The sequence below is a fragment of the Mus pahari genome, chromosome 17, assembly GCF_900095145.1.
Source record: "Mus pahari chromosome 17, PAHARI_EIJ_v1.1, whole genome shotgun sequence".
In the NCBI taxonomy this organism is placed as follows: domain Eukaryota; kingdom Metazoa; phylum Chordata; class Mammalia; order Rodentia; family Muridae; genus Mus; species Mus pahari.
In genome coordinates, this window is record NC_034606.1 from 20755630 (window position 1) to 20771333 (window position 15704).

General features: G+C 39.8%; 1 protein-coding gene across 7 annotated transcripts in view; it reads right to left on the reverse strand.

The window, feature by feature from the left end:
- Nucleotides 1-2760: 2760 nt before the first annotated feature.
- Nucleotides 2761-15704, reverse strand: part of Enpp2 (ectonucleotide pyrophosphatase/phosphodiesterase 2) — a 114829-nt gene continuing 101885 nt past the window's right edge. For 3 of the 7 annotated variants that reach the window (XM_021217290.2, XM_021217289.2, XM_029547853.1), the window contains 6 exons: nucleotides 13893-14029; nucleotides 12209-12344; nucleotides 11285-11362; nucleotides 9834-9966; nucleotides 8229-8385; nucleotides 2768-3407 (listed from right to left, as the gene is read on the reverse strand). In XM_021217290.2, coding sequence (XP_021072949.1) covers nucleotides 3237-3407; nucleotides 8229-8385; nucleotides 9834-9966; nucleotides 11285-11362; nucleotides 12209-12344; nucleotides 13893-14029 — 812 coding nt within the window. In that variant the 3' untranslated portion in view covers nucleotides 2768-3236. Of the gene's footprint in view, nucleotides 3408-8228; nucleotides 8386-9833; nucleotides 9967-11284; nucleotides 11363-12208; nucleotides 12345-13892; nucleotides 14030-15276; nucleotides 15352-15704 lie in introns of all 7 variants that reach the window. The other 4 variants (XM_029547854.1, XM_029547851.1, XM_021217291.1 and 1 more) reach the window with 3 other exon arrangements.

Here is a 15704-nt window from a genome sequence, read left to right on the forward strand (position 1 = left end):
GAAGTGTAAACAGCAGAGGTCATCTGGGTCTCCCACAACCACCCTCTCCCCGACCACCACAAGGAACAATGGTACAGGAAGCTGGGGGTTGCGGCTCTCAGGCAGTTACGCAAACCAAGTTGGCACCCAGCAAGGCTTTTGTTCAGATTTTTTTTTTTAAGAGTCAACCCTCTTAAAAACAATTCAGTGTTTTCTCCCTTGGGAAAGCATGTGGCTGTTTTCAGTGAGATCATTCTAGAGAGACAGATTCTGAGCCCATCTGCTGGGCTAGGACCACCATGCTAGTGAGTGGCTAGCAACTTGATCAATGGGAGCATGAATGGACTAAGGACTTCATATTTAAAAAAAAAAAAAAAAAAAATCCCAACTTAAAATAGTCTTCTAGACCTCATTTTTAATAGAGTCCCTGTCCATTCAGAGACTCTCATAAATAACCCTACAATTAATGGCATGTATTTATCTGCAAAGCCACTTACTTGAAATATACAGGGGTTGAGTTCTCTCTGGGCATTAAGTTTGTTTGTGAGAAAGAAACTTTGATCCAAGAATAAAAATAGAGCAGCGGGATTTAAGTAAATTTACCCTGCTCTCTTTAGGAGCCTCAGATTTTAACCCATCTTGGGAAGAGTTCAATCTCAGGTGACATAAAATCTATCTTCACAAGCAGCTCCCAATTAACTATTGTTCCCTTCAGTGACACTCTGGGGAGAGAAGCAAGGCTCTCATACGTGGGCCTTTTGGTTGGGTTTCTTCTTGTGTGGGTCACTATCCAGAACATACGGTGTAACTACTCCCTACTCAGGTCAGTGTGCAGAAATCTTAAGTCAGGTCTCATCACCTCCTACATGAGATGTCTCAGTTATTTTCCAGTGCACAGAGAACGGGATCAAGACACCTTGTATCAGAACTCCTTTGGAACTTGGCCTGTTCCCTGCCTACCTAGACATCACTGTGTATGTTCAGGTACATCCTTTTCAGATTGTCCCAAGCCTTCAGATCTGAGACTTTTCCTATCATCTGTATTTCTTTCCAGTCTCTGTTTTTCTGGACGCCACCTCTTCTTATCCTCCTAATCTAAACTAGAAGGTTCTCTCCAAGGTCATTTCCTTTCCACAGCCTTGACACTCACTCCCCTTGCCATGTGTGCCACTTTAACACCTTAAATAGCATCTTCCACTCACTTAAAAAGTAAGTTTTATGGGGTCAGGAACCATGTAGGCTTTCATTCACTGTTTTATCCCTACTAACCTGTGCAAGTGCTGGATAAGATGTTTATTACAAAACGACCAAACACAGGATGGATGAAGAACGGAATTCATGCTCATTTCTACACTACTGGTTCTCTATTCCAAACTCCAAGACCACTTACCACTCACACCTCATCCTCGCCCAGTCCATAAAAATCTTCCCCAGCCTTCCTGTTTGTCAAGGAAGGCATACAACACAAGGCGTACCACGTAGCAGAGTCATGCCTGCAACCATGAGTACCCAATAAACGGAGGGCTAAATTTGGTAAGCGCACAGACACTTCTTCCTTCCAAGGTAGACTTGGAGCCCTGCTTCTCAGATGTCACTGTATCGCTACCATCTCAGAATGTTCACACACTCCTGGCACCAGCTTTTGGTGTCATGTTGGTTTTCCTCACTTGACACGGTTCCTTCCCTTTTTCTTAAATTAATGCATTTTAAAGGAATATTTATAAAAATTGAAAAACTCATTTCATCTACTGAAGGTCCAGTTGTGATTATCACAACAGTTGAAATTGATTTAAAAAGACCAGTTGTGATGACCACCACAGTGGAAATAAAGCCATATGCTTCTATTTAATTAAAAAAAAAAAAATAAGACCAGACCAGCAGTTGTTGGCAATGTGACAGTATTATTGTTGACATTAACAAGACAACTTTCTCCACGATATGATTAACAATATTTAATGACCTCTTGGCTTTGTCCGTCAACTATGTACTGTACGTAGTTGATGTGTATCTATGTGATTGTACAGTACAGTGCTTTAAATAACCCACAACCCATTCATCTCTTCTGACATTGCACAGTGACCTTATGCCCTTGACAATTCTTCTTTGCGTTGGTTGGTTGATTACATGTGTTTGCATCTAGAAGTCAATTCAACTTACTTTTTTCTCTTCACATTCTTTATAGTTGCTGGGTGAATTTATCTATTTATTTATTTATGTATTTTATTTATTTTATATGAGTGTTCTGTCTTCACACACATCAGAAGAGGGAATCAGATCCCACTGCAGATAGCTGTGAGGCACCATGTGGGTGCTGGGAACTGAACTCAGGATGTCTAGAAGAGCAGTCAGTGCTCTTAACCAAGAGCCATCCCACTAGCCCCTAGGTGGATATTTTGTATAGAATTTATGATTAATAAAGTTTTTATTTTTATAAGTCTGGGAGTTGAACAGTGTCTTGCACATGTTCAATCAACTAATCCTTAACTCCATAAAACAATTGAGGTTGAATCTACTATGGAGAATTTTGAACTAAATCAATCAAGAGACCATTTTTTTTTTCAAAGTTGAAATACCTTACAAAACAATTATGTTTTCCCCGGCCCTGGTTTGTTTTAACTCTGACCTTCTGACTTCCCATATGCATGTACCTATACCAACATCTAGTCAAATATCAAGGAAGCAGCTGGGAGGAAGACCCACTGTAAGAAATGGGGCCCTCGTGCACATGCACACACCCGAGGGAAAACTCCGATTTGCAAAAGAAACAAAGGTCAGACAGAGCCAGGGAAAATCTGAATGTGTGATTTATTATATTTAAGATTGGTCTATAAGGCTTAAATATGTCTGTCAAAGTTAACAGCAGATGAATGCACCTTTACAAAATCAGTCTTTCGATACAGAACAGGACTACACGTGGTGACTGGGCACTGGAAACCTACTATTTCCTCAATGCACATATTCAACTGACAGCACCATGTAGAAGCTTCTACTTGGATCTCGAGCTTCAGTGTTCACTATAAACTCTGCTTAGAACACAACTCTGTCTACATCAAGAATTAGAGGAGAAAAAAAAACAGCACAGTCATTCAGGCTTAATATGTCAGATTTGGTACAGGATTAAAATACTAAGTGGTTTTTTTTGTTTGTTTGTTTGTTTGTTCTTTGTTTGTTTATGTCCTGGCTTCAAATTAATAAATACAAACACCATATAAAAATATACACCAGTTGCTAAGACTACACTGCCCAGGCCTAGAAAGTTAAATCTCGCTCTCATATGTATGCAGGTATGTCTTGAGGGTCAGAATTTCCGAGTAGCTACGGCTAGTCTTCCGGTAGAAATCCAGACCAGTGAGGTGCTCGATGTCCCTCACCCGAGCTGTGTGCATCTTCATGAGTTCCTCTACCCACTTCGACTCATCCTCAGAACTCTGCAAGGGAAGGGAAGCAATCAGGTTTTTCTAGACAAGGTTAGACAAGGTCATTTTCTGCACACAGACCCAAGTAGATTGTTCCCACCTGACTTTCATATCTCTACTGAATTCTGTCAGGAATGCAACCACAAATACCCCCTCCTTGCCCGTAGACATTCTCACGGTGATAAGGTCTAGCAAACAAATGAGAAATGTTGTGTGAAAAGGTGTTGTTCTCACTGGTTTCTCAGAACACAAATCAAAAAGAGGAAAATCATTGACCCTGCAGAATCTGATCTGGTTGCTTTTCTTCTCGGCCATCAAATGGAGGGTTGGAGTCAGCACACCCTGGAATGCTCTTCTATCTCACAAAATAGGCAGAGACCTAGTGCCTGGCATAGGAAACTACATGTATATTCCTGCTCAGAAGAGCTATCACACCCATCAGTTATCTGGGAGATGACAATTAGTTACTATCTGATAATGAGTTCAGCTTGAAACAGGTCAGTTGATACACTGGGCTCTCTGGGGCCCAAAAGGTCTGAGTTGGAAAGGAGATGCCACCGTTTCCTAGCTTCTGTGACTTAGTGAGGCTACTGAGCTTCATTGATTGACAAGGATGCTAATGTTTACATCAACAGTATGCTGGGAGGTGGGAAAAAATTTTATAAAGAGAGGAAGAAAGAAAGGGAAATTTAGACAGTAGTAAACCACCAAAGAAAGGAAGGGAATCTCCTCTCTTAGCCGCTCATATAAAATGGCTTTGTTGGGAAAACAACAAAACCTCGAGGCTAAAACCATACAGAACAACAGAACAACGTATTTCATGTCTCATTTGAAATTAAAGGATAATTCAAATGAAGAAACTCCCATATCTCAAAAATATTTCAATTTGGAGGAAACATTGGGGGGGGGGATGTAAATAATAAGAACAGAGTGTCCTATAAATAAAGCAAACGTGCCCTTCATGAGTATCCAGGGACAGGAAATCCTTCACAACTAACTCCACTACCTAATGCCTCTGAATTTAAGTGTCCAGCAAGAGTCTTTAGAGAAATGTAAAGAGTGCTACAGAGCCCAGGACCAAGAACGTTCAGACGTCCTTGCCTACCTCTCGACCGCTAGTGAGCTCAGTGAACCAACTGTTGAGGCCCATGAACCTGCAAAGGTTTTCTCAGAAAGCTCCAACCCACACTGACCAGAACCAAGAATGACAGTGGCTCATGCCAAGTCTAAATATGTATCGTGAGCTTGTTGGTTCAGGAAACCAATGCCTGGCCATTCCAGGCTAAGTGTAGAAATGGCTTTGCAGGCAGATGAGAGGATTCAGGCCTTTCCTAACCTCCTGCCTAACCGAACCAAGATTTCTGCAACTCCCAGTATAGTCAAACCTAAATTTAGCTCTACCCACAATGCTACTGACCAGTCCTCGGCATGACCATGTAATTAACAAAGTAGGAGGTCTCCTGATGGGTCAAGACCCCCTCAGGGTAAGCATGAGGTTATATTTTGGAAGAATTTTCATATTTTGCTCCTTTGTTGGATTTTTCAATGGTCAGTGAGCCCAGTGTTTTCTTTGTAAATGCAGTATGTGAATGTGAGGACAGGGTTGGAAAAGTTTTCCTAATTCAAAATCATGACAAGTCAGAAAGATAAGAATTCAAGGGTGAAAACCTCTCTCTTTCTACTTTTTTCTTGAGACATAAATTGCCAGTATTATTCTCTTCTGCTTTCCACATGCTAAAACCTTGTCTCTAATTTGCCATAAGGCAATTTACGATACACCACATGTAAGTAAAATATAATTTGCCTTTACGCTATGTGTAAAGAAAATATATTTGCTGATAATTCATGAAAGTTATTACTGATGAAGCTAGGAGTACAAGAAATACAAAACTAATAAAATTCACATATAGTTCATATGTGCCAAAATAGGAAAGAAAAAGCTTTAAAAATAACTAATAGAATATTAATACAACCCAAACCACAATCCACGATTGTTTTGATGCTATAGGTATTTATTCTTTATAAAGTTCGATTTATTATTTTCTTTATTTGTTCGTGTATAAGGGCTTTGTGTGCATGTTTCAGCACCACTTGTGTGTGGTGTCCACGGAAGCCAGAAGCAGCATCCAGTGCCCTGGGACCAGGCTTACAGATGGTTGTTAGCTACCACATGGGTGCTGGGAATTCAACCCTAGTGCTCTAGAAGAGCAACCAGTGCCCTTAACCTCTGAACTGCTTCCATAGCCCTAGATTATTTCTTTTTCTCCTGTCCTTTCTCCTGAACTTTCTCACAGAGAAGGTCTATAGACTCAGGTCACAGTAGTTTTAAAAGTAAGCTTAAAAAGTAAGGGTAGTTGCTACTGGACCTAGATTCTTAATAAAGAAGAATACTGGCCATGAGATGGCTGGAAGAACATCCAGACTTTCTGTAGATTCAGAAACCAGTGACCAGAGGAAGACTAAGTACAGACTTCATTTTCTGGTTGAAACCCTTTGTCACCTACAACTTTCTTGGCATTAGATTTGGAACAAGCCTTTGAAACTCACCATTGTCACATTCCTGCAAGGACTAGATTCCCAAGTACTGAGATGTACTTTAAATAGCCTTCCCTACGTTTAACTGCTTATAGAACCTTAACTTTATCTTTAGAATTCCGAGCAATTTTGAGTTTCATTGCACATGTGTGCAGTCTCCCTCTCAACTGGCTTTGAGTAGGACTGAGGTTTTGTGGAGGGAGTTACGGAGATGTTCCAAGGGGTGTTACATTCATTCCCCTATGAACAAACACAGCTAAAACATCATGCTCACGGCAGCCTATTTCTCACTTTGAGTTTTCCCCTTCCTCGTCTTCTCCAACCACATAGAGGGCCCCAGAAAACCTCCAGCCACAGCACTTCTGCTTTCCAGATTCCTTTTTCCATGTCTAAGATGACACCCCAGCTCACTTGCTGTGGACCTCATTCCTGTGAATCTTGCCAATACCTTTTGAACACAATGGTCAACCTCCTCCAACATAATTTATCTCTTAAAAGCAAAGCCTAAAATGTTTCTCTTTTGATGAAACATTTTGTTCTTGATTATCTAATTGCACAATAAGAAAAAGCTGCCAAAGTTCTCTACAGATATCTGCTAAAATTATCTATGGAATTTAAAATTCCTTATTCTACCAACTAACCATCATCTTTTATTAAATAGAAGTTCTTCAGAAGTTAACACAATAGCAGGAAAAAGAAAGAAACTTTACAGGGTGATTAGATGACAGGAACCATATATGTTGAGGACCTACACAACATGTAGATCATGCCAAGTACTCAGTATGTGGTAACAACTACCTCTGCAGCTACTACAACCATCATTACTATGACTACTACTATAACTTAAATTTTTGATTATACACAATTTTTAAAGCATCACTCATCACTTTGTAGCCTTTTGGCAAAAATCAAGTGTAAAACATTATCCCCTATCAAACCCGAATGTTTCAGATAACTGTAACTGGCTTCCTAGACCATAGTTCACAGTTCTATTATCTCTTGAAGTCTTTATTTCGCTTTGACCACTCATGACCTAAATTCTTCATTGACAATTGAAGCCATTGTCCAAGAGTCACACGCCCATGAAGATGATGATCTTGACTGAACCAATCGTTATGGCATTTTGCTTCTTATTGTAGCTATTTCCATTCATGTTTTATTTGCAGCCTCATATGGCAGGCTGCCTAGGAGTTTATGGCTTTTGCCTAATACAGTGTTTTCTCTTCTAGAACACTTTAATACAATTTAAGAATTTGAGTGTAATTTATTGACTAACAATCCTACTCTACAGATTTCATGCCTATTCCTTCTAGTAAGTAAAATAAATGTATATCAGCTATAATTTCTAGACCCAAGCTTACAGCAGAGAGTTCCCATCAAAATATAGATACATGTAGAGATTATATGAATTGTCCCTGGGTTTTAACTCTGTACACACAGCACAGCTCCTGTCTTATTGTTAAGGACTTTTTCCTATTTAAATTTAATATATTTTAATTATTTTATAAGTATAGCTAGCTTGCTTGCTTGCATCGATATGTGTGCATTGTGAGCATGCCTAGTATCCACGGAGACCAGAAGAGTGCACTGGAATCCCTGGGATTAACTCCAGACGGTTGTGAACCATTATATTGGTGCTGAGAATTGAACTCTGGTCCTCCAGAAGAGCAACCAATGCTCATCACCACAGAGCCATCTCTCTTGTCCCTGCTAAGGGCCTTTTCATTATACCATTCTGCCTCCCACCTCTATCCACGTGACAGTAAATGTTCTTCTGTGCTTTGGAATGACTATCATAGCTCCCATAACCAGTAGCCAAAGACAACCTGACTAATAAGTGCTACATGCATGTGTATGTGTCTGTTTTTATAAGCTTTTGTTGTGAGCATTTTCAAGCATCCACAAAGGAAGAAGTTAATACAATAAATTTCTCTGAACTCTTATTGTACCCTAACTATTATCAAAATGTTGTGATTTTCCTCTTGTGAAGCTGAAAACATTCAGGCACTTCATCATTTGTCAAAATTGAACATATAAATAGGACTGTGTTAAATATACATACATATATGCACATGCAACACACACAAACACACACACACACAGAGTGATAAAAACATAATTATTATTATTATAGGATAATAGGTCCCTATGTATTCAAAAAAGTTCTGCTTGGGTCGTTTCCCCTTTACGTTCAGCTGGCTGCTCCCAATGCTTTATAATGTATCTGGTTCAATGCTGGGATAAGTAAAGAAGCTAAGTATGAAAATGCATCATGGAGGGCTCTGTCTCTGAACTCACATTACAGCTCTCATCATTGTCAGGTCGGTGAGGAAGGATGAAAGAAGACACAGACAGAGGACCATCACACTTGTCTGCGGGCTGAGTGAAGTCCAGGCAGCTGGTGATGATGCTGTAGTAGTGGGTAGGGACAGGTATAGAGCTGCCTTCCACATACCTGAACCAGGAAAGGAAATAAAGTTACAAGGCACACCAAACATTCTCTTAAAAATGCTTACCCATCACGGGTGTCTAAGACATTCTGTTCACCCCCTGTTATATCTTTAAACATAGTTGACGGTCTTCTCTATGCCTGGAATTGTCTACCTGCCTCAACCAGGGGGGAAGAGAAAGATATCCCAAAGAAAATCAAGTGGCTGGATTGAAGAGTTGGAGACAGCCAATGGTAGCTAGGATAATACTAACTAGCAAAGAACTGGAAGAGTCAATGAAAGACAAATTGTGATGGTTTGTGGGTGCCAGGATATGGAATTTGGGAGCTATTCCATGGAAGCTTTGGGGGATATAGAGCATCATATTAGATTTGTGTTCAGAAAGACCACTATCATAGATATAGAAATTGGTCTAGAAGCTCAAGCCACTGGGTATAGAGGAAAAAGAGCACCTTTGGTCTACACTGAGATCTTGAATTTGGTATAAAGAAATTACTAATAGTCAAGAGGGGGTGTGGTGAGCTCAGGGCTATTAAATGAGCTTTCTCCAGTAAAGCAAAGTTCACACATCTAAATTCCTCAGGAAACTTGATGTGATTATAATTTTAATCATTTCTTAATCTTGAAATTATGAGTGAGCTTAATTTTGTTTAAAAAGTACAAAAATGCCAGGCAGTGGTGGCACACGCTTTTAATCCCAGCATTTGGGAGGCAGAGGCAGGCGAATTTCTGAGTTCGAGGCCAGCCTGGTCTACAGAGTGAGTTCCAAGACAGCCAGAGCTACACAGAGAAACCCTGTCTCGAAAAACCAAAAAAAAAAGTACCAAAATGATCAACAATAAATATGTAGCTAAGATGAAATTTATTTTGAATTACTGAAAATACTGAAAATTACCTATATTTCAAAGTAGCATTTTATTCCCAAAGTATCTTTATTATTTGAACACTGTGCAGATTTCTGTTCATTTGTGTATGTATAAATGCACTAGACTACATATGCCTTGTAAGCCCAGCATTTACCTTACCTTTTTGTTTCCCAATTAGCACCAAGGGGAGAGAGATAATTAGAGTCAACCAAAGTCTATATGCAATTTTCTAATAAGACATACTGGCTCAGAAAGTAGAAAAGATTCCAAAAGTCTCTAAAAATAATGAAAATGAATTAAAATCACAAGTCTTCTACTGAAGAGTTGTTGAAGAATAAATGGTCATTTCAAAAATATTACTGATAGATTTTTATCATAAGATGGAAATACGTGTCTATCACAAACGTCAAATTTTCATTCTAACTACTAAAGCCATAATCAATCAAAAATGGAAAACAACTAAAGATTTTAGATGAAATTCAAAGAAAAAATATTTAAGAGTATGAACTGCTCTAGCACATCAATATCATTGATTGATATCTTAGAATTTAGGCATCTCACACAGAACAGGGGGAAAAAAAGCTCACTGTTTAATTTCATCCTCAATGTCACGTAAGCCATCGTAATTGTAGTCAAAGATCGGTCCACTTATTATGTTGACCCCATTCCTTTCTGACGCGTATTTCTTCACCAAGACCCTTTGGAAATAAGTCCAAACACCTGTGCAAAGAAACAAATCAATTCTTCCTGCCCAAATACAATCAGTCCAGACAAACTCTCTACAGGAGGCCTTCTTCAAGTGCAATGTCAGAAGCTAAGAGCCCTGTGACTCATCAGAACCTGTTCTCAAGTGTTCTCTGTGTGGTGCACTATGAACTTGCAAAAGGGAAGATAAAAGAGAGGGGGCAATGCTAGGGAGGCAGGGAGCATGACCCAGTGAGTCAGGGAAAGTTCCCAGGGGAGGTTAAAGAGCCAGGGTGTGAAAGCAGAATGAGCCGACATATCCCAGGCAGAGAAGTGGGGGCAGAGCATGCCAGATAGATAGTTACAGTGTGAACAGGAGTATCTTAGCCATTAGGTGAAATTAAATACAAAGTCGGGGCTTCACCACAGCACTGCATCAACTGTGTGTGGTAGCAAACGACTGTACTCAGCAGCCACGAGGTAAAGACCATAGGATTTTGAGATGATTCCCAGCTTCATAGAAAGTTCAAAGGCAGCTCTGGCTGCATGAAGTACCATCTTAGAAGGGGTGAGAGGCTAAGGAGATAGGTAAGTGGTAGAGGGTATATATGTCTAATGTGTCTGCAAATCTGAGTTTCATGCACAGGACTGGAAAAAAAATGGCAATTTTTTTTATTGCATAGCCAATGGTCCCAGTCCAGGGACTAGAACTTGGTTTTGAGGACCAGAGTTTATGGTGCTTATTCAATTCACAGAATCACTATCAACCAAGGATACTTATTCTGAAAACAAATAAATGATATGTTCGAAGAAGTTAAAATAATAATTTGCATGACCCTAAAATCATCTGAATTAATATTCCGATAAAGGAGAATATTCATAATCTTCTTCTGGATCTTAGAGTCAATATTCAGAAAACATAAGCACCCTAAAGAAGAAGGGTGCTCATGGCCTTTGCAGACATGTTGAATAAGTAAATATGGATGTTGTGAAGTAGCAAGCGACCCCTAGAATTCAGTAAGACTCCCTCATAAAAATAATAAGCATTAAAATAGAAAGAACTGCAGGGCAGAAAAAAAAATGCAACTGTGGTTTAGCTTGGCTCTACCACTTCATGACCTGGGTCACTTCTTTTGAGGGCAATTTCCTAATTATAAGCAAGGGCTAGATGACTCATCGGCTTCCCGCCTAGGTAGGTCATCTACAGAGACTTTATATGCAATATCTTCACAACTTACAAGCTGAACAGTTGTAAGGTATTATTAAAATCATCATGGGGATAGAAAAGGTAAGTGGCGAATTTAAAATATTTAATCTTCTAAGAAGCAGTTTACTGGGTCCATCGCGTACTTACGTTTGAAGGCAGGGTACATTGGAACCATGTTGGTTACGAGGAACGCATCGTATTTAGCTTCTGGGGAAGAGCTCAGATCTAAACATCGGGTGGGGGAGCAATCAGAGTCATTGCTTACCAATCTCAACATCACCAGGAAACTCGGTCTTCTAGGCCAACCCAAAGAGTTTGAAGCCGGCAGATGTATCCTTTTATTTCCCCTTATCAGCTTCCTCAGACAGTCCCACTCCGTCCCTTTGCATCCCTCAAAGGCTCTCAGGAAGTATTTACAGCCCACTTCTTCCTACCTAGTTCAGTCTGTAGTTCTTTGATTCCATTATTATAACCTAGACTCTTAAAAAATGCCATTAAGATAATGAGGCATAATTGTCCTCAGGAAATCACCTCTGCAGGACTGTGCCACTTAATAGCCTCCCTCCCACGCTCAGGCAAAGGACTCTTATTAAACTCAATGGGCCACACACACAAAAAAAATGAGGACAAGGAAATAGGAGCAGAATGGGGTGAGAAGGATCCAAGCAGGAGACAAGGTGAAAGAGACCCATGGGGGATAAAAAAATGACAAACGCTCATCATATAACCGTATGGATCCGTCAAACAAAATAACCTGTCTTACGAAAGAACTAATTTCCTAATGACTTACTATTTCTTTCAGATTCCCTTTAACAATGTGGAGGAAAACAAGTTTCCCCTGTCTAGACTTTTCCAGAAGAGCGGGATATTTGAAATCTGGCCATTTTCAGGCTTACTTGGGGATAATCTCGCAATCTCACAAGTGCTTCCCCATGAAGAAACCCTGAAACCCTGAAATCCTAACCAACAAGCTTCAAACCCCAGAATATACCTCCCACTCTGACAAGGGTACACACACACACACACACACACACACACACAGTGATCACAGCCCAACATGATGCAACTTACAGGGAGGAAAAAGGAATCCATATGACATCTGTTTATCATTTTTATAGGCTAAACAGTTCTGACTGAATCCTGGAGACACACGGACATCAGGGCGAACGCAGTTGGTCAGGTGCTCTGGGATGCTGGAGACTTCAGCCTGCATGGGGAGTAAAGACACTCAGTGATGCTATTCCAGAGATGAGACCAAAGGACTTGAGCAAAGCTGGAGCACCTTCTTTGAACAGCTCAAACCCAAACCCGCTAGCGTACCCTAGTCCATGCTCTGATATTCTAACTTCTTTTTTAGAGCCCTTTGTTTTAAATACAATAAGCCAGTAAGTTTCAAACTCTTGGTTTCCTGCAGTAGAATCTCTTTACCAATGTCTGAAGTTAAACAATACATAAAGTGGAAATCCTACTGTTACAATGCTGAGGAAGCATAGACAGGCTGGCCTCCACTGTTGGTTATCCACACAACCTAGCCTACTTGGCAAACTCCAAGCCAGTGTGAGAACCTGGCTCAAAAAAAAAAAAAAAAAAAAGAGGGGGGGGGGGAGGGAAAAGTGCATGGGATTCTTGAGGAACCAGTTACATACACACATACAAACACATGCATGTACACACACAAATCCCTTTTTAGCATATATAAATATCTGTGTGTGTGTGTGTGTGTGTTTGTGTGTGCGTGCACGCACTTCCAGGTATACACACACAGAAATAAACAAGGTTGTTAGGGAAGTAGTATTCTTGTCATTTACATTTACGAATTGAAAATATATCAATCTCTAAGAATATATATTTGATATATATAATATGTATAATATATATTAAAACTACCAAATAAATTATTCTAATTTCTGACCTATAGCTTTGTATCTCATCCTCAAGGCCAGTTAAAGCCTTTTTTTTTTTTTTTTTTTTAATTAAAATACAGGGGGCTAGAGAGATAGCTCAGCAGTTTAGAGCACTTGCTGCCCTTGCAGAAGACCTGGGTTCGGTTCCTAGAACCCACTTGGTGATTCGCGACCATGCATAATCCAGTTCCAGGGGATCCTGTGTTCTATTATTTCTAAGGCATATGAAGCATATACATACATACATGCAGGCAAAGCACTCACACATAAACTAAATAAATCTAATAATTATTTTTAATTCTCAGTAACTTGAAAAATTAAATAAAATACACAGAAGATGCTAATTCAGGCTGAGCGGGGATGTATCTGGGACTCCCTCATTTCACTAAATCCAAGTTTCTCTAAAAATTAATATCCATTAAAACACACAAACAAACCTTGGTGGTCTCTGGAACTATTGGGCAAAATGTAAACAAAGTAAGAAAAAAACAAAACCTAAAAGTGTCAGTACATTCCCTTCAACGTATTACAGGAGAACAGTCAGAAAACTGTAGTTTAAAATGTCTTGCAATGAAGCAGGAAGAAGTATTTCCTCCAAGACTGACACTTGAGTTCAGTCCCTGGACCTACGGAGTGGATAGAGAGAACCAACTCGATAAACCACCCTTTGAGCTCCAAAGGCATGCCATGGTGTGTGTGTACACACATGCATGCACACACACACAAAATAATATTACAGTAGATGCAACCAAAGGTTTCTTCAATTGTGAAAAATTAAGGTAAACTTCTACTATTAATCAAAACACTCATTGTATCAAATAAAGAGTATAATCCCCAGTTTTCTCAATAACCTGCTTAGAAATGGTATAAGATGTCCAGAGAGGCATTAAGAATATTTCACTGTAACCACTTTCAAAGTCCGTATGGTATAAGATATCATAGCTTGTTCGATAAAGCACTGCAGGTCGTCCATACAGGAGATGTCTCTCTGGGAAAGAAAGAAAGAAAGAAAATCTACATTCAGTGCATCGTCAACCTTACATCGAATGTAAAATATTGGAAGAGGAGTCAAGTTGCCTACGGTTTCATAGCTTACTTATTAGACAGTAGTTTCTCCTTCTCCTTAATGTGATCAAGTTAGTTTTTTTTAACACTTCTGCGATTTATCTGACCACCTTACCAAGGGTCAAAACCATAATGCTTTCGGGAACTGTCACATTTAAAGGTCTGTAGAGATAGGAAACATCCAGTCATTCTAAGATGAGTCAGCTAAATGGAAAGCCAATAGGTTGGACTTTACATAATTAAATGGTTTGACCCCTGAAGAGGTGTATCAGATTAGTCAACGTGTCAGTTAAGAAGCCTCTCTTACTGTGACTTGCAAACTGCAACTGAAATATGCATTATTTCAGCATAAAGAGAGTCGGGGTTAGCAACTGTATCTTAAGGCATAGACTTAAAGAAACATGTATAGATAACATTAGCAGGGTATTTAAGAGGGCCCCTCAAATATTGAGGAGACACTCACTTATTACCAATAAACTCATATAAGGCCCCAGAATGCGAGTTGGGCTCCTTTAAGAAGACAGTCGCTGAAACCTTGCTAATTCTTTGAGGTGAAAGATGAGAGTTCAGTACTGAAACCTTTATTTCAACCCAGAAAGAAAGAAAGAAAGAAAGCCTGGAGCTTGGCTCACCCATTTGGGATAGGATAAACTCCATAAATTTATGGAAACTGGGGTCCATCTGTGCCCACGTATTTAGAGATTGAGGCTTAGCAAATTCACAATTCCCTAAATGATTTAGAATAAAAGCCTCTTTTACTATATTTTTACTATATTTTTATTAGCGAAACTCTGGCAGGCACTTATTAAATCATATATACATGTTGCTTTAATTAAAGTACAACCCCTCTATGCAAGTAGGGGAGAAAAAAAAATGTTCACACAGTATTTCATAGAACCCTCCCAAGCAGAAGTGCTGATTTGCGGCAGAGTGGCCCACACTATCCCAACACAAGCAACTTTGGGCAGTCTGGCTTCCTGAGCTTTGCAGTAGATGTGGAAGCCTTGGTTAAGCTGCCAAACTTGGGGGCCCGCCCCTAAGAATCAGAATATGCCATAATGTTATTAAATACATAAAATCTAATAAACAAGTTCAAAGCCAGCAAATCCCAGCAATAGTACTTGGGGGCCATAAACCGAACCAGATTTTCCTTGCAAACTCAGAGCAAACCTTTTCTAGGTTCAACATTTCCATTAAGGCTTTTCTTGTTCTCATGTTTGCTGCCTCTGAACTTCCCGGTTTCAGCTGGAAGCAGAAGTATCAAAATTCTTTGAGAAACTATGCTCTTTTTATCAGTTAAGCCTTAAAGCTTAGCAAGTGTGGTGGTTTGAATATAAATGCCCCCATAAACTCATACATAAGAATGCTTAGCCACCAGGGAGTGGCAGTATTTGAGAAGATTAGAAGGATTCAGAGCTTTGGGCTTGTTGGAGGAGGTAGGTCAATGAGAGTGGGGCTTTGAGTTTTGAGAAAGCCCATGACAAGCAGGCTTACTTCAGTCATTCTCTCATTCTCTCATTCTCCCTCCCTCCTTCCTCCTCCTCCTCCTCCTCCTCCTCCTCCTCCTCTCTCCCTCTCCCTCTCCCTCTCCCTCGCCC